General features: G+C 37.4%; 3 protein-coding genes across 6 annotated transcripts; all 3 read left to right on the forward strand.

Annotated features, from left to right (window-relative positions):
* Nucleotides 1-578: 578 nt before the first annotated feature.
* On the forward strand, nucleotides 579-14,422 carry Chd1 (Chromodomain-helicase-DNA-binding protein 1). Of its 2 annotated transcripts, XR_010282388.1 has the most exons (19): nucleotides 579-3,982; nucleotides 5,066-5,157; nucleotides 8,094-8,259; nucleotides 8,311-8,411; nucleotides 8,466-8,818; nucleotides 8,877-9,448; nucleotides 9,506-9,619; nucleotides 9,689-9,853; nucleotides 9,907-10,049; nucleotides 10,099-10,236; nucleotides 10,420-11,389; nucleotides 11,439-11,897; nucleotides 11,944-12,864; nucleotides 12,917-13,095; nucleotides 13,146-13,254; nucleotides 13,309-13,436; nucleotides 13,495-13,776; nucleotides 13,829-14,341; nucleotides 14,396-14,422. XR_010282388.1 is itself a non-coding variant. In XM_064072532.1 (18 exons), the coding sequence occupies exons 1-18, from the start codon at nucleotides 3,974-3,976 to the stop codon at nucleotides 14,049-14,051; spliced, it is 5,124 nt and encodes a 1,707-aa protein (XP_063928602.1). In that variant the 5' UTR covers nucleotides 579-3,973; the 3' UTR covers nucleotides 14,052-14,369. The 2 variants fall into 2 exon arrangements, 1 of the variants encoding a protein (XP_063928602.1); XM_064072532.1 differs by lacking the exon at nucleotides 14,396-14,422 and having other exon boundaries at nucleotides 13,829-14,369.
* A 391-nt stretch (nucleotides 14,423-14,813) lies between these two features.
* LOC135141439 (uncharacterized) lies at nucleotides 14,814-21,973 on the forward strand. 3 transcript variants are annotated; one of them, XM_064072533.1, is made up of 5 exons: nucleotides 14,814-15,007; nucleotides 17,895-18,096; nucleotides 18,484-18,580; nucleotides 18,691-18,795; nucleotides 19,609-21,973. In XM_064072533.1, exons 1-5 carry the CDS (start codon nucleotides 14,846-14,848, stop codon nucleotides 21,971-21,973), a joined length of 2,931 nt encoding a protein of 976 aa, XP_063928603.1. In that variant the 5' UTR covers nucleotides 14,814-14,845. The 3 variants fall into 3 exon arrangements, with proteins under 3 accessions (XP_063928603.1, XP_063928605.1, XP_063928604.1); XM_064072534.1 differs by lacking the exon at nucleotides 14,814-15,007 and adding an exon at nucleotides 17,624-17,824; XM_064072535.1 differs by lacking the exon at nucleotides 17,895-18,096 and having other exon boundaries at nucleotides 14,929-15,007.
* A 104-nt stretch (nucleotides 21,974-22,077) lies between these two features.
* Nucleotides 22,078-25,048, forward strand: LOC135141441 (uncharacterized). Its single transcript, XM_064072536.1, has 5 exons — nucleotides 22,078-22,358; nucleotides 24,267-24,470; nucleotides 24,522-24,592; nucleotides 24,643-24,791; nucleotides 24,843-25,048. The coding sequence occupies exons 1-5, from the start codon at nucleotides 22,091-22,093 to the stop codon at nucleotides 24,919-24,921; spliced, it is 771 nt and encodes a 256-aa protein (XP_063928606.1). The 5' UTR covers nucleotides 22,078-22,090; the 3' UTR covers nucleotides 24,922-25,048.
* Nucleotides 25,049-26,137: the final 1,089 nt, after the last annotated feature.

The raw sequence follows: 26,137 nt of genomic DNA on the forward strand, positions 1-26,137 counted from the left end.
CATTGTTTAAAAAACGTCTTAGGAAAATTGTTTACTACTTTTTCCTATGAGTACTTCTCCATAATTACATAAATACATTTTTTCGTCCTCTTTCCCAACAACGGTTTGTTCGGGAGGCTACGGTTTTTTCATCATCTGTATATGTTGATTGTACAATCATGAAGATATCAGATTATTTTTCTTTCCAAATTACAACTAGTTTCCTCAGAAATTTCAGTCACCAAGTTTATTTTACAGTGTGATAATAATGAAGTGGTGAATACATAAACTTCGTTCCAAATTAATAATAACATTCTTTTAATATCGTTTACGACTATCAATTTATTAATCTTTCGTAACTGTAAAACTTTGAACAACTACATAATTGTAGCGAAGTTATCACTTAATTCCTTTTCCATCATATTTTAAAAACTCTTCGTTGTTTAAAACGAGTCTTAGAAAAATTGTTTACAGTCTAGAATTATAACAATTTTATGGACTCCTCGAATTTACGAATCTTTCGTAACAGCGAAAATCTTAATAACAAAATAATTATGTTATTGTTTCTTTATTTTATCTTAATTTTTTAAATTCAATGGTTAAAAATATCTTCCATTGTTAAAAAAAAACTTAATTTGGTTCCTTCTTTATCTTGGCGGGTTTGTAGTTTCTTCTTTATTGTACAATTATGAAGAAATAAGATTAGTTGTCTTTTAAAATTACAATGAATAATTTGGCTTCTTCAAAAATTTGTATCAGTGAGTTTATGGTACTATCTTGTAGTAATAAAATCGTGAATACATAAGGTTCGTTCCAAATCAATATAGCGTTCTTTTAATATGGTTTACGATCATGAATTTATGAATTTTTCGTAAATAAAACTTTAAACAACTTAATAATTGAAGCGAAGTTATCGCTTAATTTTTCTTAATTGTATTTTAAAAGTTCTGCATTGCTTAAAAAACGTCTTAGGAAAATTGTTTACCACTTTTTCCTATGAGTACTTCTCTCTCCTTAATTAAATAAATACATTTTTTCGTCCTTTTTTCCAACAACAGGTTGTTCGGGAGTCTACGGTTTCTTTATCATCTGTATATGTTGATTGTACAATCATGAAGATATCAGATTAGTTTTCTTTCAAAATTACAACGAGTTGATGCATCGGAAATTTGAATCACCAAGTTTATTTTACAGTGTGATAATAATGAAGTGATTCTTTCGTTCCACATTCTTTTAATATCGTTTACGACTATCAATTTATAATCTTTCGTAACTGTAAAATGTTGAACAACTAAATGATTCTAGCGAAGTTGTCGTTTAATTCGATCACATTTTAAAAACTCTTCATTGTTTAAAACAAGTTGTAGGAAAATTGTTTAAAGTTTGTCTAGATTATAAGAATTTTGTGGATTCCCAAAATTAATTCCTTTTTAGAGCCCTTTCGTCAATTATATTGTACAGCTAAAGAGCCTGCCAGGGGAAAGCCGATGTTTACTGCACCCAAGTTCGCCCGCTCCGGGCAGTCTGGCAGGCAGGTATGGTACTAAAGTTATAAATCATAACGACAAAGAAACCCGTCGGATTTAAGTACCAACTTCACCACAGTAAGTAGGCTAAATACCTCCCTCTGATAACGTTAATGCACCCCATCCTTTTATACCTGCATTATTTGTATAATATCTTTGATCATTCATGAACACTATTATTACTATCAAATTTAATTTAATTTAATTAAAGACGCTCTGCAGTTGTGTCGTACTCATACTGGCATTTGAAGAATAGTGTGTATATAAATATTATTGTACAAATAGAGAAGGTAGAAAAGGATGGGGTCCAGTAACGTTATCAGAGGGAGATAATTACCCTAAGCTACTTACTGTGGTAAAGTACTTAAATTCGACGGGTTTCTTTGTCGTTATGATATGTAATTTTAGTAAAAGTTTCTTAAAGTGGTGAAGCGACTACAAATTTCTTGGAAAAGCTGCGATTCGAAAAGGGCTATAAAACAAATTAACTCTGGGAGTCCATAAAATTCTTATAATTCTAGACAAACTTTAGTTCTTTTTACCATGAGTTCTTTCTCATCAATAAATTAATACATTTTTTTAACAACGTTTTTCGTAACTAAATCATTAAACAACTAAATAGTTGTAGCAAAGTTATCGCTTAATTTTTCTTCATTATATTTCAAAAACTCTTCATTGTTTAACAAAAGCAACCAGTCGCCCGATGGACTCGATTACAATACTTCCTTAGCTTACACTTGCTTATAAATAAATTTTTTTAACAACGAATTGTTCGGGCGTCTTATAGTTCATCATCTGTATACGTTTTTGTACTGTTATGGAGGTCTCTGATTAGGTTTTTGTTAAAAAAAAGTTTGGATCACCGATTTAAATGAATATATAAACTTCGTTCCAAGTCAATACAGCATTATTTTAATGGTTTACTACTCAATTTATGATCTTTCATAACTATAAAACTTTAAACAACTAAAGAGTCGTGGCTTAATTTTTGTTTCATTACATTTTAAAAACTATTTCTGTGCTAAAACTATTTGGACAAAGTATATACAAAACTGACAGTTTGTCGTGTTATTTTTTTTTTACACGGAACTTTTTTGTTGTAGTTGTGCTTTTTTGTGGTCGATATATTACATATTTTTTTTTACAACCAATTGTTCGGGCGTCTACACTTTCCAAGTATGATAAATTCAAATCAGAATTTAAAAAAAAACGAAATTCTTTGATTAAAATTATTGATGCAAGTCAACTGAAACTTCTAAAGACATTTTTACTTTTAATTTATTAAAAAAATTGAATTAACAGTGATCAACGAACTTTATATATATGTGTGTAGCGTATTCAAGGCTTTAAAAGTATTTTTTATATTTATATGATTTATGCTGTGTAGTATTATTTTTTAAAGAAAAATTGTAATAATGACTGTGTATTTAGTCATATACTGCTTCCATATGCAAGACTGTTAAACGTGGCCAAGTTTACAAATATCCTGATTTCAAAAAATAAAATAAAAGAAATAAATCAATTTCCATATTGAAATACAAATATTTTTATAAACTTGACCGCACTCTATACAATTTGCCTCGAAACGAGAAGCAAATAAGTGACCTTAGAATCTAAGTAGAGCTCATTCAAATTTGGCGCGCTTTTGATAAAAGAAACGGCTACATTCCTGAATTGATTGCGGTTGAGAGGATAATTTTAAGGTTATAAGCGTGAATTTTGGCGAAATATGAACAAGCACACTCGTCGTGAACGTTTTCTTTTGGGGTTTTTCGCAACTAAAAGTTGGTTGAATTTTTGTTGGTACGAAATTTTGGATTTTTTCTTGCCGTGTTCCGGAAACGGATGGCGCGTTTTCGCAAGATTTGATTGGACAAAAGCGGTAGGAAAATAATTCTCGTGCAATAGACTCTGTTACGCGAAATTTACCTTATGGTAATAACGAATAAAGTTTACGTCCGTGACGTCAGAGAAATGTCACATCGCCGCGCGCTCCCCGCGGCCCGCCGAGATTCCCACCGTTTCTACAGTTGGCTCCCCTGACCCCGTCTTGCGCTTTTAGCTACGCTGTCGATTCAGATAGAAAGTCAAGATGGCTGCGAGCAACATCGCACACAATTATGGTGGCATCAATAATAACTAACTTAACCCTATCTAGTGGCGAATTGTGATAATATAACCTAAAAAGTGTATTTTATAAACAAGTTTAAAAAGACTAATAATATTTGTGGTTCGGAGTAAAAGTGAATTCCATTTAAAACTCGTCGGCGTACTTGTACAAAATGGCGTCACGTAGTGGTGTTGCATGAACTTGATGATAAAATCGCCAAATTTTCGCGTTAAGGTCAAAATTTGCCGAAATTCAACGTTATGAAAACATTAAAGGACGTTTCGCGATTGTTTTGGGAAAATTTTCGTCGTGCTTGTTCATAGTAAAAACGAGATATTGAAGATAAACGTGGTGCAAGATGCCTGAGGTAAGAATAACCCTTTAAATACTAATTCGGGGGCTGTTATTTAGTTAAAATGCTTTTCCCGTGGATTATAACGTGTTTTTTAAATACTGCGTCAATGTGAACTCAAGGGCGTGGTCTGATTACCCGTAAGACTTTACACACTTTTCTTCAGTATATTGTTGTTTACAAACAGTTTTTGGCCATTTTCGCCCCCTTGCCGATCGTGTTCCACACTTTTCTTTCCGTATTTATATTCTCAACACTTCTAGAAACCCGTCGCTAGCAAAATTTTCAATTTTTGAGATGGACCCTTTTGAGCAATTTAAGGCTAAAGTTGTGCTTTTAACAGGTTGGAACCTCCCTTACTACTTCCCAGTACGTTTACCTATGTTTCCTGGGCCTTTTTACTTCCTTTCAATGCCCTGCTTTTCTCCTAAACGCCTTCAAACCATATCTAAGACTTTTCATTCATAATTCGTTTGTATTATAATTTTTTGCACCACTTTTACAGTGGGGTTGATCTGATTGTCGAATGTAACCTCTATGAATCCTGACTTTTTTGTTATGTATTCTTATAAACGTTAACGTGGACCATAACAGGAAATCTGAGAATGTTTAGGGTACAATTGTTAACCAGAATTAGGGATACTGTAAATTTTACCCCCCTCAGTCGACTACAGAAAAATCTTTTTTAGTAGGTGCTCCATACACGTACACGAGTAATATTTACACGTTTATTTAAAGAAAAAACTCGTGGTTTTCCAACAGAAAAGATTTTTTCTAGTAGCTCCACCCAATTATACCCCAAATTACAGGTGACTTGCCCTTACAAATTATTGTTACATAAAATTATATTAATTATGATTCTGCATTTACAAATCATCAGATAATGACATGTTTATTTTATTATTTACGTACCTACTTTGTATTTATTGTGTTATATAGAAAAAAATAAACAATATTGTTGTTTTTACGTTTTTATTATAGGGGTCTTAATTAACTTCAATTTTACCGTAACAGCGATTCCCGAACTTAAGTCTTCTTTTTTTTCGTCTATATATTTGTTAAGTTTGAGCAAAAATAAGGCAGTGTTATTTTTTTTAGACTGGTGACGTATCAGATTCAGAAAATTCTGGGTCTGGATCAGACAACGAAAGCAAAAGTGATTCTTCATCTAATAACTCTGGATCAGAAAGGTAAGCTATTGGAATTTGGTGCTGGTAATTAGTATAAGATTGTCATTAAATTAATTAAAAAAAAATCATTTTTGACAAACATTAAAAAGTAGTGCACTTCAAAATCTTCACTTCTGCGAATTTTGACTACACAAAGGTAAGTATTAATTACGTTATACTTGTCTTTGAAAAAATTAACGAAAGGGTTCGCGATCGCTGATTGATTTCGTAAACGTGCGTAATTGGATTTCAATTAATTCGTTTCCAATTTGATAAAACATTTTTTAAAAATTTGCAAAATTAATCGAAAATTTTCAAAGAGGTAAATTGTAATTGGCACCTCTGACTGTATTTTGGAATTTAGTACGATTTTTCAATCCTTAATAAGTTTAAATCGTGGGGGGATTTTAATTAATTTTAATCGGTAAACAATAAACTACTTGAGTATTTGTTCTTTTACAAGTTGATAATGACGCGAAACTTTGAAAATTTTTTATGTAAGGCGCTCATTTTTTATTTTTACTTTTCGCTATTGTGGAAAATTTCCGTTTTGATTTTGCGACAACTGAGTTAAATTTTCAAAGAACACAAATTATTCAACGAAATTTTGAAAACGTTTTACTTTTTCAACATATTACAAAGTGTAATTTTGACGAAAGATTTTTTTTGGAAACGAAGGTCACCAATTTACTAATGATTTTGAAAATATTTTCAAACAGACAACTACTATTCCAGTTTGAAAAATATTGATCGGAGCTACAATTTTTCAGAAAAAAATTCGGTTAAGTATGGCATCCAAGTCCCAATTTTTATTATTATTTATAAAAAAAGACCTTCAAGTGAACAATAACGACGCTTTTATAGCATTCCATTGAATTGTAATAACAATTCAAATTTTTAATGTCGATTTCGTTGTTGTAAACATTAATTGTGCTACATATATTGCAAAATTGGATGACGTCATTAGCTTTTCGGAGGGATGAATAAATAAATTTGTTTATGTGCTTGTATACCTAGATAAATATTAGAATTTTTAAAGGAAAGGAAAACAAAACTGTTTATATTCGAATTTCAGTACTTCGTTTAGGTATCTGAGGGTTAATTAATATTGGCAAATTGGCAATATTTTAAAGATATACATTTGGAAAATTCACAGGGGCAACTATTTTTGATAGAAAAGATTGGTCCGTAGTTAAGGATGTTGCTACGTTGAAATCGACAAGAAATACCTTCGTAAAAATCAATAGTAAAATAACGACTTGGCTGCGCTTACAGGAAAAACTTAATTACTACTTGATTATACATTGTATAGTAGTATTTTAAATAAAAAGTGGCCAAATTCTTACCTAAAATTCACACAAAAGTACTGAAATTTTATAAAACAAAGCAATCAATTTTTAACATCGTCGCTACAAGGCACCATTTTACCATTGATTTTTACGAGCTTGGATAAATACTTTTTGGTGACAGCTTTATCGTAGCAACACTTTCTGCAACGGTGCGGTTCAAAATAATCGTAATTATTGTGTAAATTATCTAAAAAATTTTCGAAAAATACCACAAAAAAACGCTACGTAAATCTGAAGGAGACAAAGTCATAAAATACGTATTTTCGTTGATGGCCTATATGCTGCAAAATTAGCCCCCACATTGCTACTTCTAAAAGTGAAAGACAATTACCCCCGAGATCGTCACTTCTAAAAATGAAACAAAATCGGGATCTCGAGGTTCTTTATTTATTTGATGCTATTTCCACAATCGAAACACATTTAGCTCCCGAGATTGCTACTTTTAAAAACGAAACAACAGATTCTCGGGATTCTTTATTCTGTGTTATGCTAATTGGTTTATTAATGTTTATGTTCAACTCATGACCGACTAATTACGTCCTTGTGAAGGTGATAATGAATTATTTCCCCTTCTATGATTCTCGGATTTTAAATCAAAAACGAAGCTGCGTGGGAGGAAAAAACTAAAAACAGATTCGTAATCAGCAGAAAAAAAATTGAAACAATTGTCCATAAAAGCAGCTAACATATAAAAATCCGCAGGAGCGATTGAGAACAATAAATTTGGGTTTAGATAACGACAAATTTGAGTTATCACTTGGCTTATAACGATGGTTGTATTTATTATATATATATATATATTTTTTTTTCATTTTGTCATAAGAGTTAAAACCAAAAATAAAATGTCCGGAGGCTCTCGAGTTCGGTTCTGATATCTGGAACATAAAAAGCTTAGGCCTGTCGAAATTTATACCCAAATTTATTGATTCCCAAACCCGGAACAAAGGCGGCTATGCAAACAAGTGTCAAACTAGTTGTCAAAGTAATAACGCATTATCGCCGCCATATTTAGTTTTTTCGTTAAAAATCAAACATTCTTGTTATCAGTCTTTTGATATTTAGATACTTTTAAAATTTGCTGCAGCCAATAATTTTTAAGATGGCTAAATACAAAGCACACAGGAATTAGCAGAAAAAAATACATTTATTGTTTAAAGAAACCTCCAGATTGTGCTACTACAATGTATGAAAGGTAAGTCTAACTATACAGTACGGTTTATTATTCAATACGATTAAAAAAAAACACTTCTAACAAGCTTTGATTTTTAATATTTAAAAAAGTATGTTGGTAACACCAACACATTCCTAGATAGATTCAAATAACTCAAATAAAGGGTCAAATGGCCGCAACAACGTTAGTTTAAAAATACGGTTCAGTGTCATACAGCAATATAAGTGATTCTATAAAATATCCAGCTTGACCACCTGACATGACTCCACTAGATCGTTTTAGAAAGAGTGTAAACAGAAAGAACGAAAAAGCTACAAAATACAGGAAAATCCCAGACAAGTATGCTCCATTTTGAGCACAAATTGTGCACCCCGTGCTCTACATTTTAATGTTGTCTTAGTCACCACAAAACTCGAAATAACGACTCCGTTTCACAGTGATTCCGGCTCTTCGTCCTCCAGCGGGTCAGACTCGGGAGGAGAGGTCCTATCAGGAAACGATGACTCAAAAACCGACGGTAAAACAAGTCCTTTAGAAACTAGTCCCGATACTTCAACCAACTCGCCAGATTCAAAATCTAAGAGAAAATCAGACTCGAAAGAGGTACTAATAACTCCCTTGAGTGCGTACTTGTTACTAATGTATCTTCAACAGTGGGAAGAAAATCCGGACATTTTTGGCATCCGAAGATCGTCTAGATCACGTAAGGAACCGGAGCGACTGCAAAATAAAGGCGAAGGAAAAAAGAAGAAAAGGTAGTAGTGGTTGCGGTCGATCTAAATGTCACCGTATTGATCGTGATTTTGCAGTGATGAGTGGAGATACAACGACGACGACAGTTCGTCTGAATCGGAAGAAGATAAGGAAATCCCGCCTCCGAGCAAGAGGGTTGGAGCTAAACGTGCCACCGTGAAGAAAGCCAAGACTAAAACTAACTACAGTTCGGACGATTCTAGTATTGATAGTGATGAAGATAAGAGAAGGACGGTTTCGAGGAGGACGGCAGGTGCTTCGGTTAGTTATAAGGAAGATAGTGAAGAAGATAAAACTGACTCTGAAGACTTATTAGAAGTAGAATACACCGAGACATCGGAACCTGTACCTGAAGAAAAATGTGAAACTATTGAAAAAATTTTGGCACAGAGGAGAGGGAAGAAAGGAGGTACTAAACGAATTGTTCGTACTGTGACAATGTCCGCTAACATGTTTGTGTGTTCTAGTAACCGGAAACATCACAACTATGTACTATATTGAAGATAACGGGGATCCTAATGAGGGAGTGGACCCGAATGATCTTGAAAACACGGAACAACAATACGTCATCAAGTGGAAAGATTGGGCCCATATACATAACACGTGGGAATCGGAAGACTCGCTGAAGGAACAGAAGGTTAAAGGAATCAAGAAGCTAGAAAATTATATCAAGAAAGAGATGGAAATACAACAATGGATGAGGTACGCAACTCCCGAAGATATCGAATACTACGAGTGTCAATTGGAGCTGTCCCAAGAACTTTTGAAGAGTTACAACAACGTCGAGAGGATTATAGCGAAATATAATAAACCCGACGGCGGCATTGATTACTTCATCAAATGGGAGAGTCTTCCGTACGCTGATTCCACGTGGGAGGACTCCGTCTTAATCCAGAAACGGTGGCCAAAGAAAATCAAAGAATTCGAAGACCGGGAACAATCAAAGCAGACTCCCACCAAACACTGTAAAGTTTTGAAGTACAGGCCGAAATTCCACGAGGTGAAAACGCAGCCTCAGTATATGATGGGCGTTGAAAAGGTAGTATTCTTAAGCGAAGTTTGTAACCGTACTTAAGTCGCTTTTTGTTTGGTGTAGAACCTCGTTCTGAGGGACTACCAAATGGACGGACTCAACTGGCTGATCCACTCCTGGACGAAAGAAAACTCCGTTATTCTGGCTGATGAGATGGGCCTGGGTAAAACAATCCAGGTAATAAACCATTACAGGTAAATACAACATTGGTTTTTTAGATTTTAATGGCAACTATTTTTTGTTCAGACGATATGCTTTCTGTATTATCTCTTCAACACCTATCAATTACACGGACCGTTCCTGTGCGTTGTGCCGTTGTCGACAATGACGTCATGGCAGCGGGAGTTTGCGCAGTGGGCTCCGGAGTTGAATTTTGTTACGTACTTGGGGGACGTTCAATCCCGAGATACGGTAAATTTGGTAGTTTTGGGGTTTACAAGCGTCTAACGATTCGTGTTTAACAGATCAGACAATACGAGTGGAGCTACGAAGGTTCCAAGCGACTGAAATTCAACGCCATCTTAACCACCTACGAAATAGTCCTCAAAGACAAAGCATTCCTCGGTAGTTTAAGTTGGGCTGTGTTGTTAGTGGACGAAGCGCATAGGTAGGATTCGTGTTTTGGGTTAAAACCGACCTTAAACCACTCTTTCCAGACTTAAAAATGACGATTCTCTACTCTACAAAGCTTTGATGGAGTTCGACACGAACCACCGTCTGCTCATCACGGGTACTCCTCTTCAAAACAGCCTCAAGGAACTTTGGGCTCTCCTCCACTTTATTATGCCTCAGAAGTAAGTAGTGTAGTACCAGTTGCGTTTCGTTTTTTATAGCGTCACACAGTGGTCCCACCTTGACCCTCTTTTGTGTATTATTTTTTGTTTACTTCTTTTTTTGAGACCGTTTGCGGCAATATAATGAATTAAAACTCTTTCTGACTACCTTGAATGTGTGATTCATAGCGAGTTGGCGCGCAGGTTCCAGACTTGGGAAGATTTTGAAAAGGATCACGAGCACGCCTCCACCAAAGGCTACTCAAGGCTCCACAAGCAGTTGGAACCTTTCATCCTTCGTAGGGTGAAGAAGGACGTAGAGAAGTCGTTGCCAGCCAAAGTCGAACAAATCCTACGTGTGGAAATGACGACGGTGCAAAAACAGTACTATAAGTGGATCCTTACGAAGAACTACAACGCGTTGCGTAAAGGCGTGAAGGGCTCGACCAACACCTTCTTAAATATCGTGATCGAACTAAAAAAGTGTTGTAATCACGCGTTGTTAACAAAACCGACCGAGTACGAGTCGAGCAATACTCAGGAAGATCAACTTCAGCTCTTGCTTCGCGGTTCCGGTAAACTAGTGTTGTTGGACAAACTGTTGATTCGTTTGCGCGAGACGGGTCATAGGGTGTTGATATTCTCCCAAATGGTGAGAATGTTGGATATTTTAGGTGAATATCTGCAGTTGCGCCATTTTCCGTTTCAACGTTTGGACGGCGGTATTAAAGGCGAAATGAGAAAGCAAGCGCTGGATCATTTCAACGCCGAAGGATCTCAAGACTTTTGTTTTCTTTTGTCGACGCGTGCTGGCGGTTTAGGTATTAATTTAGCGACGGCTGATACTGTGATTATATTCGATTCGGACTGGAATCCTCAAAACGACCTACAGGCTCAAGCGAGGGCCCACAGGATCGGGCAGAAAAACCAAGTCAACATCTACAGGTTAGTCACCGCGCGGTCAGTAGAAGAAGAGATTGTTGAACGTGCCAAACAAAAAATGGTATTAGATCACCTCGTCATCCAAAGAATGGACACCACGGGACGGACGGTACTGGACAAGAAAGGGTCGTCTAATAACAACCCGTTCAACAAAGAGGACCTCACGGCGATCCTCAAATTCGGGGCTGAAGAATTGTTCAAAGACGAAGATGACAAAGACGAGGAACCAAATGTAAGAGAAAGAACACCCGTAGAGTCGCGGTTTTAATTGATTTTTGCAGTGCGACATCGACGAAATTCTCAGAAGAGCGGAAACCCGGGACGAAGCACCCACTTTAGCCGGGGACGAACTCTTATCGGCATTCAAGGTAGCCAATTTTGCCGCTTTCGACGAAGACACGGAACCTTCCCCAGTAAACGCAACCCCCGCAGACGACGAAAGTAAAGATTGGGACGAAATCATTCCTGAAAAGCTCCGAAAGAAGGTCGAAGAAGAAGAAAGATCCAAGGAGATGGAGGACCTGTACCTTCCCCCGCGATCCCGGAAGACGCTCCAGCAGATCAACCAGTCGGAAAGCGACGGCGAAGATGGCAAAGGCAAGAAGAAAAAGAAGAAAGAGGCGGAGGACTCGGGTGGGTCGAGCGGCGAAGGGGATGATAGCGACGAAGAAAGACCGCGGAAAAGGGGGCGACCACCTTTAGCTAACCGAGAACGAATTAAGAACTTCACGGACGTTGAGGTAAGATCGACTATTGTCACCAAGGCGGAACTAACTGTTTTTCCAGATCCGGCGATTCGTGAAGAGTTATAAGAAATTCAGCGCTCCTTTGAAGAGGTTAGAGGCGGTAGCTTGCGACGCGGAATTGCAAGAAAAGCCGTTAGCCGAGCTGCGGAAGCTTGGCGAACTACTTCATGAAAGGTGTCGCGCTTACATGGGCGAACACACCAAAGAAAACGAAGGTACTCAAGATGAAACTAGTCGTGGTAGGAAGCGCATGCGCGGTCCGTCGTTCAAACTGGGCGGAGTTTCCGTAAACGCCAAAACGATGATGGCTTGTGAGGAGGAACTCCAACCTTTAGATGAAGTGCTTCCGTCTAATCCGGACGAACGGAGTAAATGGGTTTTGGATGCCCGAACCAAACCGGCTCACTTCGACGTCGAATGGGACGTCAACGAAGACTCGAAATTGCTTCAAGGGATATACGTTTATGGAATGGGGTCGTGGGAGCAGATCAAATTGGACCCGACTTTCGGGATCGGTGATAAAATCCTATTAAACGAGGATAAAAAACCACAAGCCAAACATCTCCAGTCAAGGGCGGAATACTTACTAAAAATCTTAAAGAAACAATTAGATCAGAAGAAAGGTGTCTCCAAACCAAAGAGACAACGGAAGTCGAAAGAAACCAAAGCTTTGACTAAAGAAATCATCGACAATGATGATATTAGTTCAAACGATGAAGCGTCTGCCGTTACGTCGTCGACCAGTACGGCGACAGCCGTTCCTAAAAAGAGCAAATCCACACCCAAAAAGGACGACGATAAAGAAGCCGATAGTTCCACGAAGTCACACAGCGAGAAAAAGGAGAAGAAGAAAGACAAAAAGAAAGATAAGAAAGTCGCAGGACCAATGCACTTCACAGCAAACAACGAACCCACAGCAGTACACGTATTGGGTGATTTAGATCCTTCCATATTCAATGAAGTACTAACGACTGCGCCACTTTCGTACCCCTCGTAACGGTTTTTTGTTCTAGTGTAAAGAAAAAATGAGACCGGTTAAAAAAGCACTCAAAGCACTTGATAATCCAGATCAGTCTTTATCCGAAGCGGAACAGGTAAATCACACCAGACTTTGCCTAATCCAAATCGGCGAACAAATCAGCCACTGCTTGAACGAGTACAACGATCCGGAAAAAATTAAAGAGTGGAGAAGGTTTGTGGTTTATTAAATAACAAGACAACCAATTGACGTTTCTATTGCAGTAATTTATGGTACTTCGTTTCAAAATTCACTGAATTCGATTCAAAAAAGTTATACAAGTTGTACAAAAGAGCATGCAAAAAGTCAGACAAAATGGAGAAGAAGGCTGAGGTATGTAGTGATAGCTAAGTGTTTGGTCAACGGTACTAATACCCGAGATTTCAGGATGCATCCGGTAGCACAAGCAAAGAAAGGAAGAGCGATAGTAAAGACGATCGCGAACATACAAACAAAAGACGCCACGAAGGTGACGAAAAAGAGGAACGCGAATCCAAGAAACATCACTCAGAAAAGTACTACCTGAATTGCTACAATGATCCAGAATGCGTAATTTTTTCGTGTTTTTTGTAGGAAAGAAAAGCGCGACAAAAGTGAAAAAGAGAAAGAAAAGAAGAGGAAAAATCGTGACGAACCAGAAGAAGAAGGTGAATGGTCTCGCTATGGTCGCAGTAGCCGAAAACCCAGTTCCATGCAGAAAGGTGGTTTTCGACATGACCAAATGTCTCATGTTGAGCATGAAAGGTGGGCAGGTGGGCAATCTAGAGACCGTTTCGCCGACCATAAACGTGATAGGTACGACTATCCGCGACAGGGTGGATACCACAGGGGTGACTTTAATCGTTCTGATAAAAGGTTAGTTGTGTATTTGTCGGTTCGGGTTTGTGTTAATGTTAATCTGGTGTAGATCTCCCGATGGTCCCGATCTGTGGCGGTTTCCAAGAAATCCACGGGACGCGATGCCTCCCATGGGTCAAAGACCGCCAATTTACTACGGTCCTTCTCCAAATTTTCCTTCAGCCATGCCCGTGTACATACCCGAACAGTTTCAAAGAGACCGATTTGCAGCTGGTGACTGGCGTCCAGGAGAAAGAGACTTTAGACGCGAGTACGATAGGCGGCCACAATAGATTAATATCGTAATCTAGGAAGAAAATGTGTGCATAACAATGTACAGTGTTTAAAATGTGGGGTGATTATTAACTGTTTTGAAAAGTTGTTGAGAGTTTTCCGTTGTATTTATGTTTCCTTTTTGTTTGTCTCAATGATTTTTCATCCGTGTCCTGCATTTTTTTCATTACCAAAAGATGTTTTATATTATTTTACGCAATTATAGTTAAATCCCAAAAAGGTGGCTGTGTTATGCCAACACAATTCTGATGTGCAGGCCTATCCAACCAGTGTAAATGACAACTTAAATGTAAATACAAATAGATATGTTTTGATAACTTATTGTTTTATTTCTAACTTGCAGCAGACTAATAAAATTGTACACAGAAAAGCGAAGTTTTTGTACAAAGCGAAAACCGACAGCGTTTACACAAACAAACTAAAGTTGACGATATCCAAGCCGTCTTTAGCGTGGCTTGCTAAAATTCAGGGTCAAGATTACGTTCCACGAAAGACAAAAGGTAAGCAAATTTTTACTCATACCTACTGTGCAAAAATACACCATGTTCAGTGGATTATTGTTACATAATGGAAAATACCGTCATCATGTAAGCTTTTAATCCGACAAGCTGACTGCAGCCTTCACGTTTAAGCGACTCATAACCGGATTGGCATATTGATTTCACCCAAATAATCCAGGGAAGAGCACTACCTGATACCGATTTAACTATACGTAGTGGATGTCGATAAATGCTACAAAAATTAGACACTCGTTTCAAAAAGCCCAAAGAGGTTAGCGCGTCCGTTGTATCGTATGTTTCTCACTGCAATTTTCGTTTCTTTTGTCATAATACTGAGTCAAGTAGTAAAGTTAATTTTATTTAACCGTTCGCGAAGTAGAGTCTGGCTTAACTCAAATGTGCTCAGTGATTTAAAGTGTGTGCCGTGTGAAATGTTAAATGAAACTTCTGACAAGGTACACATTTATGTCTTAAATCTTTTTATTTCGTTACAAAGCTATGAAAATAACTTATCTCTGCCTAGTGTCAATTAAAACTAAACGCCGCACCGCTGAATCCACACACAAGGTAGTACACAATTTTGGTACCGCCTTTTAGAAACCTCACATACTATGTGAAAGAATAAGACTAAAATATTAAGCTTACAGAAACACTTATCACTATTTTATAAGTGTATAAGTACTTAAGCGATGATTAAAATGAATAAATGATGGCAAGATCATTTTAACGGCTGTTTAATTTAATTAAGATTGTGATTAAGTGGTGAAATGTTGTTGGTTTCTCCCTTCCAAAAAATTGATGACGTAGAATCTTCATACTGAATCAACCACGCATGCGTGTGAATTCAAATTTCCCACCAAAAAGTGTGCCACCCCAAAAGAGAGAAAATTTTTAAGATTAAAATATCACGACAAACAAAACAGGCAGTTCAGAGGATTATAACCAAAATACCGCAAGCTCATGAGACGATAATCCAGCCTGTAATCCATTTTGTTCGTTGTCGGTGCTGCTTGATAATCCCGTCCAGCGCACCTGGAGATTGTGTCCAATTTGGTTCATACTGGGATTAATTGAGCGGTAACGAGGCTTATTCGAGGAAAATTACACGTCGAGACGGTTTTTAGGTCAAGACCATATTTTAATAAAGATGTTATTTCGAAATATAATATTTCATTTACACAATTAGTACACGTTTTAAGTGTCGGAATTAGATTAGGGTGTTGATCTGTGATTTTTACTAGCTGAGACATAAATTTTACGACTGAATAAAAAAAGTTTATTGAACGGTATTAATAATCTTTACTAAGTGGTTATATTTCCGCCAATACCTACTCGTAATTCTTACTTAAATTTTATTGGCCACGCCCGTTTTAGGAAGAGGAAAAATCCAACATGAGCAAATCGAAATGGCGTTTTATTGATTTTAATTGGGTCAAAACAACTTGTTAGCTAGAATATGTACCTATCACAGTTTTAATAACGTTATGACTAGACAGTTTCTTCACTAAATTAAAATTAGATAGTGATAAATGACGCATAATATTCCACTTAGTGTGACAAGAAAACTAACTAAAGTCCACATTGCATACATTTCAAGGCGGATTTTGAATATTTTTTTAGTATGTACAACGAAATTAGATAAGAGTAAAAAAACTATTCATACATCGTATTCTTACACTCTGTTCCATTGTTTCTGCTAAGTAAAACACACAATAAGTCTTATTTGTACATTCAGAATGTGGAACGGTATTAGTTGATAGCGAACCCATGATAAATACCACTAGGTACCTTTGGACTCACGGAATTACCCACACTTTTTTATTTATTTGGCCAAACTATTAATAAAATACTAGAATTTTATTCCCACGAAGTGTTTAAAACAAAATCGATGAAGTTCCTAATAAAATTTTATACATTTTTCAAGGATAGATACCTTACTATTTCGTGCGAACTAAGAATAGCCATACTTAACCCGCTAGAAAAACAAACTAAAAGGTATTTAAAATAGCACGTAATACAAAAATATTTGAAAATAAGTCCCAAATGAAGTGTCTCTATTCCATCAACAACCAGATGTAATCTATCTTGGGCAATATTTATCTTCATTCCGTGATACTGACACCTATTACATCAGTGTTGCCAAATGTTTTGTATTGCGATCCAATTAAGTACCTAATGTGATAACTCGAATCCCTCTTTCGAAAAAATTCTAATCTGGCTACTGTACCTACAACTTTAAAAAAATTTCATATGCGTCACGCTAAGTTAAACATTAAGTCTGATTCAACCTATTACTCAAACTGTCTGATAAAATAACATTTTAAGTTTCGCGAGAAGCTTTATTTGAATTTCCCGCCAATCGAGTTGATTAAATGTTGCCTTAATTTTTTTAGGATAACGAAATTTTTGTACTGTATATTTTAAAAGCACAACCAAGGTTGAAAATTTGCACGATGAACTTGTATGTATGTGAAGACATGTGGTGTTTGGTTTATATTCGCTATTGCGACCTTGTAAATTGCATAAGACGGGATAGTTTTTGCTGATAAGTGGTGTGTTTGGATTAACTGAAATAATTTGTAACTATAGTTGATCAGTTCGTCCCCCTGGAAAATTAATGACGTCATATAGGTGTATCAAATATACCTATATTTGGAGTCGTTCACGATTTTTATTGCCGTTCTTTGGTGAAATGTTGTAAGGACGCAGTAATGATAGACGAATGAATTTATATGTGTATTAAATGCAATTATTTGTTTCTTTATTTATTTTGTTATTCGACCAGTGTAGGTATATTGTGTGAGTTCGACAGAATAAAACCTACTAAATTGGCAAATTTGTGCAGAGATAATATTTACGTGTAAATAAATCTAAAAAAAGAATACTTCGTTCTGTTTGCACATCCTGTAGCAGTTTAGGATTTTTAAAAGATAAGTAAGCTGTAGACATAAATTTCTGTGCGTGCGTAAGAAGTTAATCCTGCGTTAACATTATTAAAATTATCTGGCATATAATTCTTTTGTCAGCGTTATAAATATCGTTGGCGTTTTCCTTCGTTAATAAAATTTCAAACATTGTTTTCTATGAAACGGCGCAATGACAACGCTAATTCATTACGATTACGCTAAGCTACCCAAGTTGGCATGTATAAATTAACCGGAAAAATCCAGTAAACCCGCCACAACTGGTCAAATTAATTTGATGAGCACATGCCATTTTTAAGTGCTTGCAGCATTCAAAGCCGCTTCGATATTTTCACGTTTTCTTTCCTTGTGAGTGAAAATAGCGTCAACATATCGATTGACGGCAGCATAATAACACTGAATGAAAATTTCATTACAGATCTCGAAAAATCCGTTGTGTGTGTTCTGCCTGTCGCCACCGTTTTCAATACGAGCTTTTACACGTCCTCCTGAAAGGTCGGCGTCTCGACGCCTTTCAGTCCGTAGCTGGCGTCGCGGCGACTCTTCTCTTTTCTCCGTGCGTTCACGTTTCAAACCGCTGAAACGACGTTCGTCGATTTCTTTAACCAAGTATCTCTCAGGTAAGTGTTTTTTTCGAAAGTGACGCGACATTTTTGTGATATTTAGCAGTTGCCACAATGTGTCACGTCGGCAAAGCATAATCGGCGATTTTTTTAAATGCACTTGGTCGAATAATGAGTAACTTTTAACACTCGTTCGACAACGGTTGCGCACCCGTTGGGAACCTTGACCGAACAAGTGTGCTAAAATAAACAAAAACAAAGCTTCTACATGCACATTCGAAAATACGAAATCGAAGCGAGACAACAATATGGATCACTCACTTATACAAATATCGACCCCGCATTCTATTTTATTCACGAACATGAACCGCCTTCGTTCTCATATTTTTTCACCAGTTATTAAACATGATTGAAGGTGTGTTGATTGCTTTTTGTTACCGGCAGGATTTTTTGGCAGCCAGAAGAGGAAGACGCTCACGCTGCAGGAAGTCCTCGAGGAAGTTAGAAAGGCGTGGATACCGCCACAGTTTTCAGACAAAAGGTAATTTTTGTATTTGGGGAAAAATTTCCGTGCTTTTGGAGCCGGCTGTACTCGACCCGTTTTGTTTATAATATTCGCGAAGTTCGGCGAAATAACGATGTCCTTTTCAGTTGTGCTCGAGCTATGGAAGAAAAACCCGCTGGTGTCACAAACGAAATGGTTTCACCCGTTCTGCTGAGGAGGAGACTAAGTGCACCCGAAACCATAATGAGAAAGTAAGATTTTTAATTAAGTTTAAATTAAGATTTGGTAAGAAGCGCCGGTGACTCAGTAATGTGTATTCTAAAATCCCCCACCTTCTGGCAACGAATCGATGGAAGTGTAGGTCACGCACATCTCCGACGGTATTTTTTATTACTAATTTATATAAGGGATAAGGAAAATTTTGTCTTTTCTTGAAGTGGCAAATGCGGTCGATGTTGCGCTACCGGAATTCAATTTTTTGCCCCCAGGATCGAATTTAATTACCGGGATTTTCAACCCTTCCTTTGTCAGCGTTTTGATTAATCTACGTCACGGTCGTTGTCTGGAATTCTTAGTATCCGGCGTCTCAAATGCCGCATTCGCACTCTAAATTTATAATAGGGTGAGTAATTCGGCTGAAAAATTACTCAGGAATTTCCATGATGTTATTGACCAAAACCGTCTACTGGCGATGTTTGGGTTACAACTTTACGATCAATCTCAATGATCGTAAAAATACATCCCTGGGATTTTCCGCGCCTATTTATGTTTAATTATTACACATACTAAAAGGTGATTATTTCCTCAAGCGCGTGCATTGAACAAAGAAGGGAGAAAGTCGTTGCACCTTTTCCGTCGTGACGCAAAATCACCGCCTTCACAAAATCCTGTATGGTCAATTTAACAATTTATTTGATCTGACGCCCTAAACTTAAACGAAATTGCCAGTGTGATCGAAAGTTTTTGCAATTTAGGTTAGCTGTTTTCCCTAAGTTATTATAAACCTAAATTCCAACCATTTTCGGTCAGTTTTCGCCCCAAACTAAATTTCGTTTTTTTAAAAGGCACACGTTGGCGCAACAACGTTTCGACTCTCAAGACGACCCAAAATTCTACCCTTGTAGAACCGAGATGGAGGGCGGTAGCGACCCCAACTTGACCCGCAAGCGCGACCCCGACTTAATGAGGAAAACCACGTTGCTGCGACGACTGTGGAGTCACAGCAAACCCCTAACAACCAGCCGCTTCTCGGGCTCCTTCTACGAGTGGCAACAGTCCTCGGGGAAGTTGTATTCGGGAAGATCCACTCACTCCCTCACCTCCATTCACTCGTCGCCCGAGCACCTCGTGCGATCGCAAAGCAAGCGATTGTTGAACGAGGAGTTCAAAACCTCCCCGCAACACAAGCAAATCACCCGGAAAGTCTCACCCAAGCACCAGGTTTACGAAACCGGCAAGTACACCACGGAGACGAGCACCACGACGACTCCGAAAACGACAACGGAAACGGAAACGAGATACACGAACACGAGTTACACCACGTTCTCGGACAACTCGGACTCGGCGTACACCAACAGCCGCACGAATTTTTCCGAGTCGTCGAACAACAATTTGTCCACGCCGTCGGAGATTCGCAAGGAGATCGCGGAAGACACGGAGGTGTCGAATCAAGATTTCAACAACTCGCCTGATTTGGGGGAGGTGAAGAAGTTCGTCAAGAACGCGAACACCGCGAACGAAACGGCAACACAGACCGTCGGTACCACGAACGTTAACGTTATATCGAACGTGCAGTTGAGTCAATCGACTTTGGACTTAATTTTTAATCAAGTGATGCAGGACGTGAAAAGTCAGTCTTGTGAAGTTAACGTTATCAAAAATGACAGTGCGGCGAACATTGTTCAAGTGAAGCAGATTCCGAGTTTCTACTTGAAGCGGGAGGACAGTGTTGACAATTCTGAGCATAGTCGGATTGTCAAGTGCATGATCAGTAACGTCGGGGTGGGAAGTCCTTATACTAAGCCTTTGGAACTTCCGCAGATTGCCGTCCCGCGTTTTTCGGCACGTCCTCACACTTCTTCAATGGAAGTTAATATTTCGTCGGGGGAGTCGACTGATAAGGAGTCTGATACGGTTAGTCTAGTGGACAGTTTAGAAGATACGTCGTCACTTAGGACTGATCCTACGCAGAGTGACGTGATCGCCAACAAAAGTGATGTGTCTTTGGAGCTTCCTGATAATAGTGATACTAAGAAGGTGTCTATCAAACCAACCGCATTTTTCATTCCGATGGAGATTGATAGCCGCAGTGAGTTAAAGGCAGTTTCGGATCATCTTCCATTGAAAGTTAAGAATCGGTTAGCAAAAAGACAACAAAAGAGAGAAGAAAGGAACAAAAGTAAACAAAGTTCGTCCAAGTCGGATAGTAATTATATAAGTGCCAGTGAGAATGGCAATCATATCCATCACGTAGTTGATAATAGTGATGTCAATTTAAATAGTGTACCACTCCCTGAAGTCAATTATGGAAAAAACAAGAGACGCAGCAACAAACCGCTCTTGCCTAGCATTGAAACTTTTAGAAGAATCAAAATTGATAGAAGTAAACATGACGATAAAAGGGAAGCGAGGACGAAATCGACGAAACGCAAACTGTCGTTGAAGGAGAATATGATGGGGAATTCTTATTCTACCAAGATCAAACAAACACAATGGACGACGAAAGAAAAAACTAAAGAAAAGTTGTCGCCGTTGTATAGTAGTAAGAACGAATACGTCTACGACTACGGTCCAAGAAGAATCTATCACAAAACGGAATTTAACAACACTAGTAAAAGGATCGAAATTTTGGAAATCATGGAATGTGTGGACACTTCAGAGAAGCAATCATTTTCTAAATCAAGATCCAGAATCCCCGTTTTAATTAACCACAAGCTGCCCAAAATCAACCCAAAGCATAAACCCGAAAAACCTGCTTTTTTAGATTTAGACAGCGTCCCCATCAGTGACCCAAAACTAGATCAACTTATAGCAAACATTTTAATAGAAACTTTAAATATTCCAGAGGTGCAGGCTTCCGAAGAACACCAAGTCTTAGGAGAGAAGGCAACCAATGTCAAAGAACCAAACGAAAGCCACTCTTCTACAAAACAATCACCACCTAAATTCTACCGGAAATTCGAAGTGATACCAGAGGAACTATCGTTTCAGTCCTCTACAGAAACCAACGACGCTTCTAACAACAACGAAACGAAAGCCACCGAAGAAAAAAGTTACCAAGGCAAAGCCGCTGTGGCCGTTGTGAAAGACGATAACTTTTCTTCGATTCCCAAAGGTTGGATCACCTTTTACATGCTTCACAATAATAGAGGCTCCCCAGATAGTACTTCCGACGAAGGTATAAATCTTTCAAAGTATCAGGACCCCTAATGCACGTAGTTTTAAAGAGCACTGTCCATTTTCTTTGAACAAAGCATAAATTCCCGATTTTATTTAGGAACGACATTCGACCCTAATTATCAAAAAAGTAACGAAAACGCCAATGACATGAGCGTCCGCAAAGATTTTAAAAATAGCAGAGACAAGGACGCGGATCCAATCAGAAACGATTTGACTTCTCCATACAGTAACGTGACTTACGATGTGGTGAAGCGAGATAAATACTCGTACGAGTCGAACGAAAACGGTTCTTCCAGCAGCGAAGTCCAAACGAAAACGCTGCTGCCGCCGCCAAATGGAAGATTTAAAAAGTATAACAATCAGAGGAAACTGAAACACAAAATTAACAACGATGTGGAAACCACCAAACATCTTGGTAAGGACGTTAGGTCGAAAAAAAACGCTTTTTAAGGGATTTTTTGGCAAGTGACGCTCTGACTGCATTTATTTTGACTGCCTGTAGACGGGCTCTGCTTTTATAAATGCATTATTTCGTATTTTAAATAGAATAAAAATTACTTCCAAAACTTTCTAAATATTTCATTTATTCAAAGTTGTGACTCCTTTTCTTGGTAAAAAACGAAATCGCACCAGTTGGTACAAAAAGGTAAGGTTATTACAGAAAATCTAACACTCTCGCAGCTGTACTGAAAGACGCCTGTAAACGTGACATAGGTGCTGTTCAAAATTAATTTACACTTTTACAAAAGTGATCAATATTTCAGTCCTGTTACAAAAATCTCCATTGTTTCGCTTTCTAAGTAGCGATGACGAGAGTCTTTTAGCGATACAAAAGCTACCACTATAATTAGCCAAAATTATAAGCCTAACACATTATATTCTCATGGTCGGATATTTCGTCCTTGGCCTGTAAAAACACATGAAGATAATCATTAGGATTTTATCGACCACTTCATGCACTTGTAGGTTGTAGTTCTTTACCTTTTCGTTCACGTAGTAGCACAGTCTAGTTTTGGAACTTATCCAAAGCCTTAACAAAGTCTTGAATAAGTTCCAATACACTTACAGTTAATTAGTAAAGTTGAATCACATTAGCATTAATGTATGCGGGACGTTTTAACTTAATTGATAAATTTTTTGTAAGACACTATTTTGTCGTCATTATATCCTGTTCCTGAAAAACATGATTTAACACCATTGACAAATATTTTTTACTCGTTGCGTCAAGCAAGATTTTTAAAAAATGAGTGAAAGTTCGAATTTAGGTTTATCCCAACCTTCTCAAGAAATACTATAATGGAGTGTCACAGGAATCAATACTTAGACCTATCGTGTTTTGAAAATACGTTAACGATGTTGTATTATTTGGAAACCACATTACGATCTATTAAATCTGATAATTATTGTGAACTGCTGAATCAATAATCAATAATCGTAAATACCAGACTTCATATACTATTTTTATTGCCTTTGGTCGACATTTCGTATTATTCGACGTATTAAGACCTACCTATTTTGATCTGATCGATAGCGCCGTCTAGTGTAGAATTAATATTAATCTAGAAAACGAAGACAATTTAATGCTATTTCAATGCTGCTTTTCAACTGGCATATACCTGGATTTTCTGCAAGGCAGGGTTCCAAATCTTATTAAAACATCGTAATCCGGTAGTCTATAGATTCGTTTAACCAAGGGCTTAGAAAAAGTTTTCAGAGGATTAGGTGCAAAATGGTCTATACTTCATTGCAACCCGAAGGATTGTGTCAGATTCGACTAAAAGAATTTCTCTCTTTTGAATATTTATGAGAAGGGTTGTTGAACATATTTTTGAAAATAGCCGAGTTAACGAACGCAGTTAATACCTGTAAAATTCTAAATGCTTTAAATGTTTGGAAGTGTTTGAAAATATGGATCGAATATTTAAAGCAAGTGCTGGTTTGTTCACCCTCGCGGAGAGTGGGGGTAGACAAGGTCAACATCGATACGTTCGTATAATTTTATGGCTAGCCGTATATCTTAATATTTAATCGCTCTAATGTTGCCAACCTTGTTGGTAAAACGCGGCAACAATTTGTGTCAAGTTTATTGTTTTTAATGTGTTTTTATTGCTGTGATAAGTGGAATCAACAGTTAAGCAAAATTAGGGCTGCAAATAAATTTAGGGTTCAGGATCCACTTATTCATATCTTAAAATATTTGCAAGTTATTAGTATATTCGTAAGGATCATCTACAATGATGATCAAAAACAAACTCCTACTATAGTTTTTTTTTGTGCAAAATTTTCAATAAATAAAAACGTTTGTTCTACTGTATTTTCCTAGGTGAATGGTCAGTGACAGTAAGCGGAACAAACAGTTACGGGCAGTTCGCCCCTGACCTTGAAATGTGCCTCAAATTCCCCGAGTCTCAAAAAACCTACAACTGCCCGAGCCAATCCGATTCGGGTTTAGGCGAAGACAACGAAAAGCCACAATTTCCAAAAATAAGTACAAAACAAGATCAATACAAAAATTCTCAGAACGAAAGTAAGCGCTTTCACATTGCAGATAAGCGTTTTCATGCATAATTTATTCCAGACGAAGGCGTTTTTATGCAGCAGCGTCTACCAGAGATCGGAAGCCCTGCAAAGACAACGAAAAGGCAGCGGGTAAAATTTGTGCTTGTAGTAGGCGAGGGATACAAAACAGTGTATTTCAGAGAAGCGACTCTAGCATCCCCCCACTGTCTTCCAGAATCGAACCAAGACAAACTAGAACCAGCACCCGACGATACAATCTGAGCCGGCCCAAAATCGACTACCATAAAGTGGATACGCCGAGGAATGCGATCAGTATATTTGATGACAGGTAGTGACAGGTGACGTAAAAAACCTTGAATCATCGCTTTTGTTGTTGTAGCCACTATGCCGAAATTTTGAAACGTTTTCCCGAAATTTTGAGCATCACTGGAAACGGGATTAATCAAGGAAAGAAATGAAGCATACGTAGTATACTTAGAAGTTAAGCTCGTTGTTATCGTTATGGGTCTATAATGTATTTTATAAACATTTTTTAATGCTGTTGTATAGATCTTATTAAAAATAAATATGACCTTTATCTCCCAGCGACACGATTTTTTAATACACGAAAATCAACATGGCGAAGTGAGTTTGTCCGCACGAAGTGACCCTATTTGATGTAGTTACCGCTGACTTTAGACACAAAGATGCTTATTCTAGTAAAGATGTGTATAAAAAAATAAATGTATTAGACAAGCGTAGAGTAGAGCCTCAAGACCGTGTCTGGTGTCCTTCTAGGGATTCAAGTAGATATATTTCTTTTTATTCTGTTTTTTTCTGCTTTATAGAAAATGGCTGGCCCAGATCTAAATAAGTATATATTGCACCATTTAGACAAGAATGTAACAATTTAAAATTATAAGTAGCCAAAAGCCAAATTAACCGTGTTTAAACCAACAAAATCGTTGAGTGAAACGGAGTATACAGAGAGGACAGAACACAATGAAGAGGGTGCGGTCAGGTCAGGCAATTAAAATTGTTCGCATCAAAAGACACCTACTCAGGTACCGTTTACTACCCTTTTCATTTTGCTCAATCTTTAGAAAAGGTAACGGTTTTAGTGGAGAGGCAGAGGATTCACTCAGTATATTGTCTATGTTTAAAATAGAGTCCTCCAAATAGTGAATTCCAATAACCTGCTCAGAGTTATTATGGTAATAATATACAACGCCTGCCTGCTTTTGGGTTGCTTGTCGGAAAGGATTAAAGGTTTCCGACGTCATTGACAATTAAAATCTGATTCATAGAAGCCTTATTAGATATAATCCAATAAACAGAAAGTCAGCCTTCAGCATTTGTCGGACTCTACTTGAAGTGACAATTTAGCCCAAAAGTTTGCCGAATAAATCAATGTTTTAAAGTTATCATAAGCATGGTAAATTTTTGATCAAAATGTATTTGCTCATCCCCCCTAAAAAATTGATGACGTCACCCCAAAATTTTGCTAACTAAAATGTACAAAGTATGATGATTGATGAGTGTGTACATGTGATGTAACACTGCATTAATATTTTTTAGATTTGCTTATACGGCTTGTCTGAAAAAATTAATGAATGAGTCAATTTATTTTATTGATTAAATCAAGAATTGCAAAACTAAATATGTACTTTCAAATCTTGATGTTGTGAAGTTATT

This window comes from Zophobas morio, unplaced genomic scaffold (genome assembly GCF_036711695.1).
Source record: "Zophobas morio isolate AGI-343-1 ecotype UQ-CSIRO unplaced genomic scaffold, CSIRO_AGI_Zmor_V1 ptg000044l, whole genome shotgun sequence".
Lineage (NCBI taxonomy): Eukaryota > Metazoa > Arthropoda > Insecta > Coleoptera > Tenebrionidae > Zophobas > Zophobas morio.

Excerpts from the sequence above, each read along its gene's own strand:
- Chd1 (XM_064072532.1), top strand. Across the intron at positions 8,260-8,310 it reads GAAAATCAGACTCGAAAGAG|TGGGAAGAAAATCCGGACAT; the intron begins GTACTAATAACT and ends TATCTTCAACAG. Across the intron at positions 13,777-13,828 it reads TTTAATCGTTCTGATAAAAG|ATCTCCCGATGGTCCCGATC; the intron begins GTTAGTTGTGTA and ends AATCTGGTGTAG.
- LOC135141439 (XM_064072533.1), top strand. The coding sequence starts at position 14,846 with ATGTTTCTCACTGCAATTTTCGTTTCTTTTGTCATAATACTGAGTCAA. Across the intron at positions 15,008-17,894 it reads TAAATGAAACTTCTGACAAG|ATCTCGAAAAATCCGTTGTG; the intron begins GTACACATTTAT and ends ATTTCATTACAG. Across the intron at positions 18,581-18,690 it reads CCACAGTTTTCAGACAAAAG|TTGTGCTCGAGCTATGGAAG; the intron begins GTAATTTTTGTA and ends TGTCCTTTTCAG.
- LOC135141441 (XM_064072536.1), top strand. The coding sequence starts at position 22,091 with ATGAGCGTCCGCAAAGATTTTAAAAATAGCAGAGACAAGGACGCGGAT. Across the intron at positions 24,471-24,521 it reads CAAAAATTCTCAGAACGAAA|ACGAAGGCGTTTTTATGCAG; the intron begins GTAAGCGCTTTC and ends AATTTATTCCAG. Across the intron at positions 24,792-24,842 it reads ATCAGTATATTTGATGACAG|CCACTATGCCGAAATTTTGA; the intron begins GTAGTGACAGGT and ends TTGTTGTTGTAG.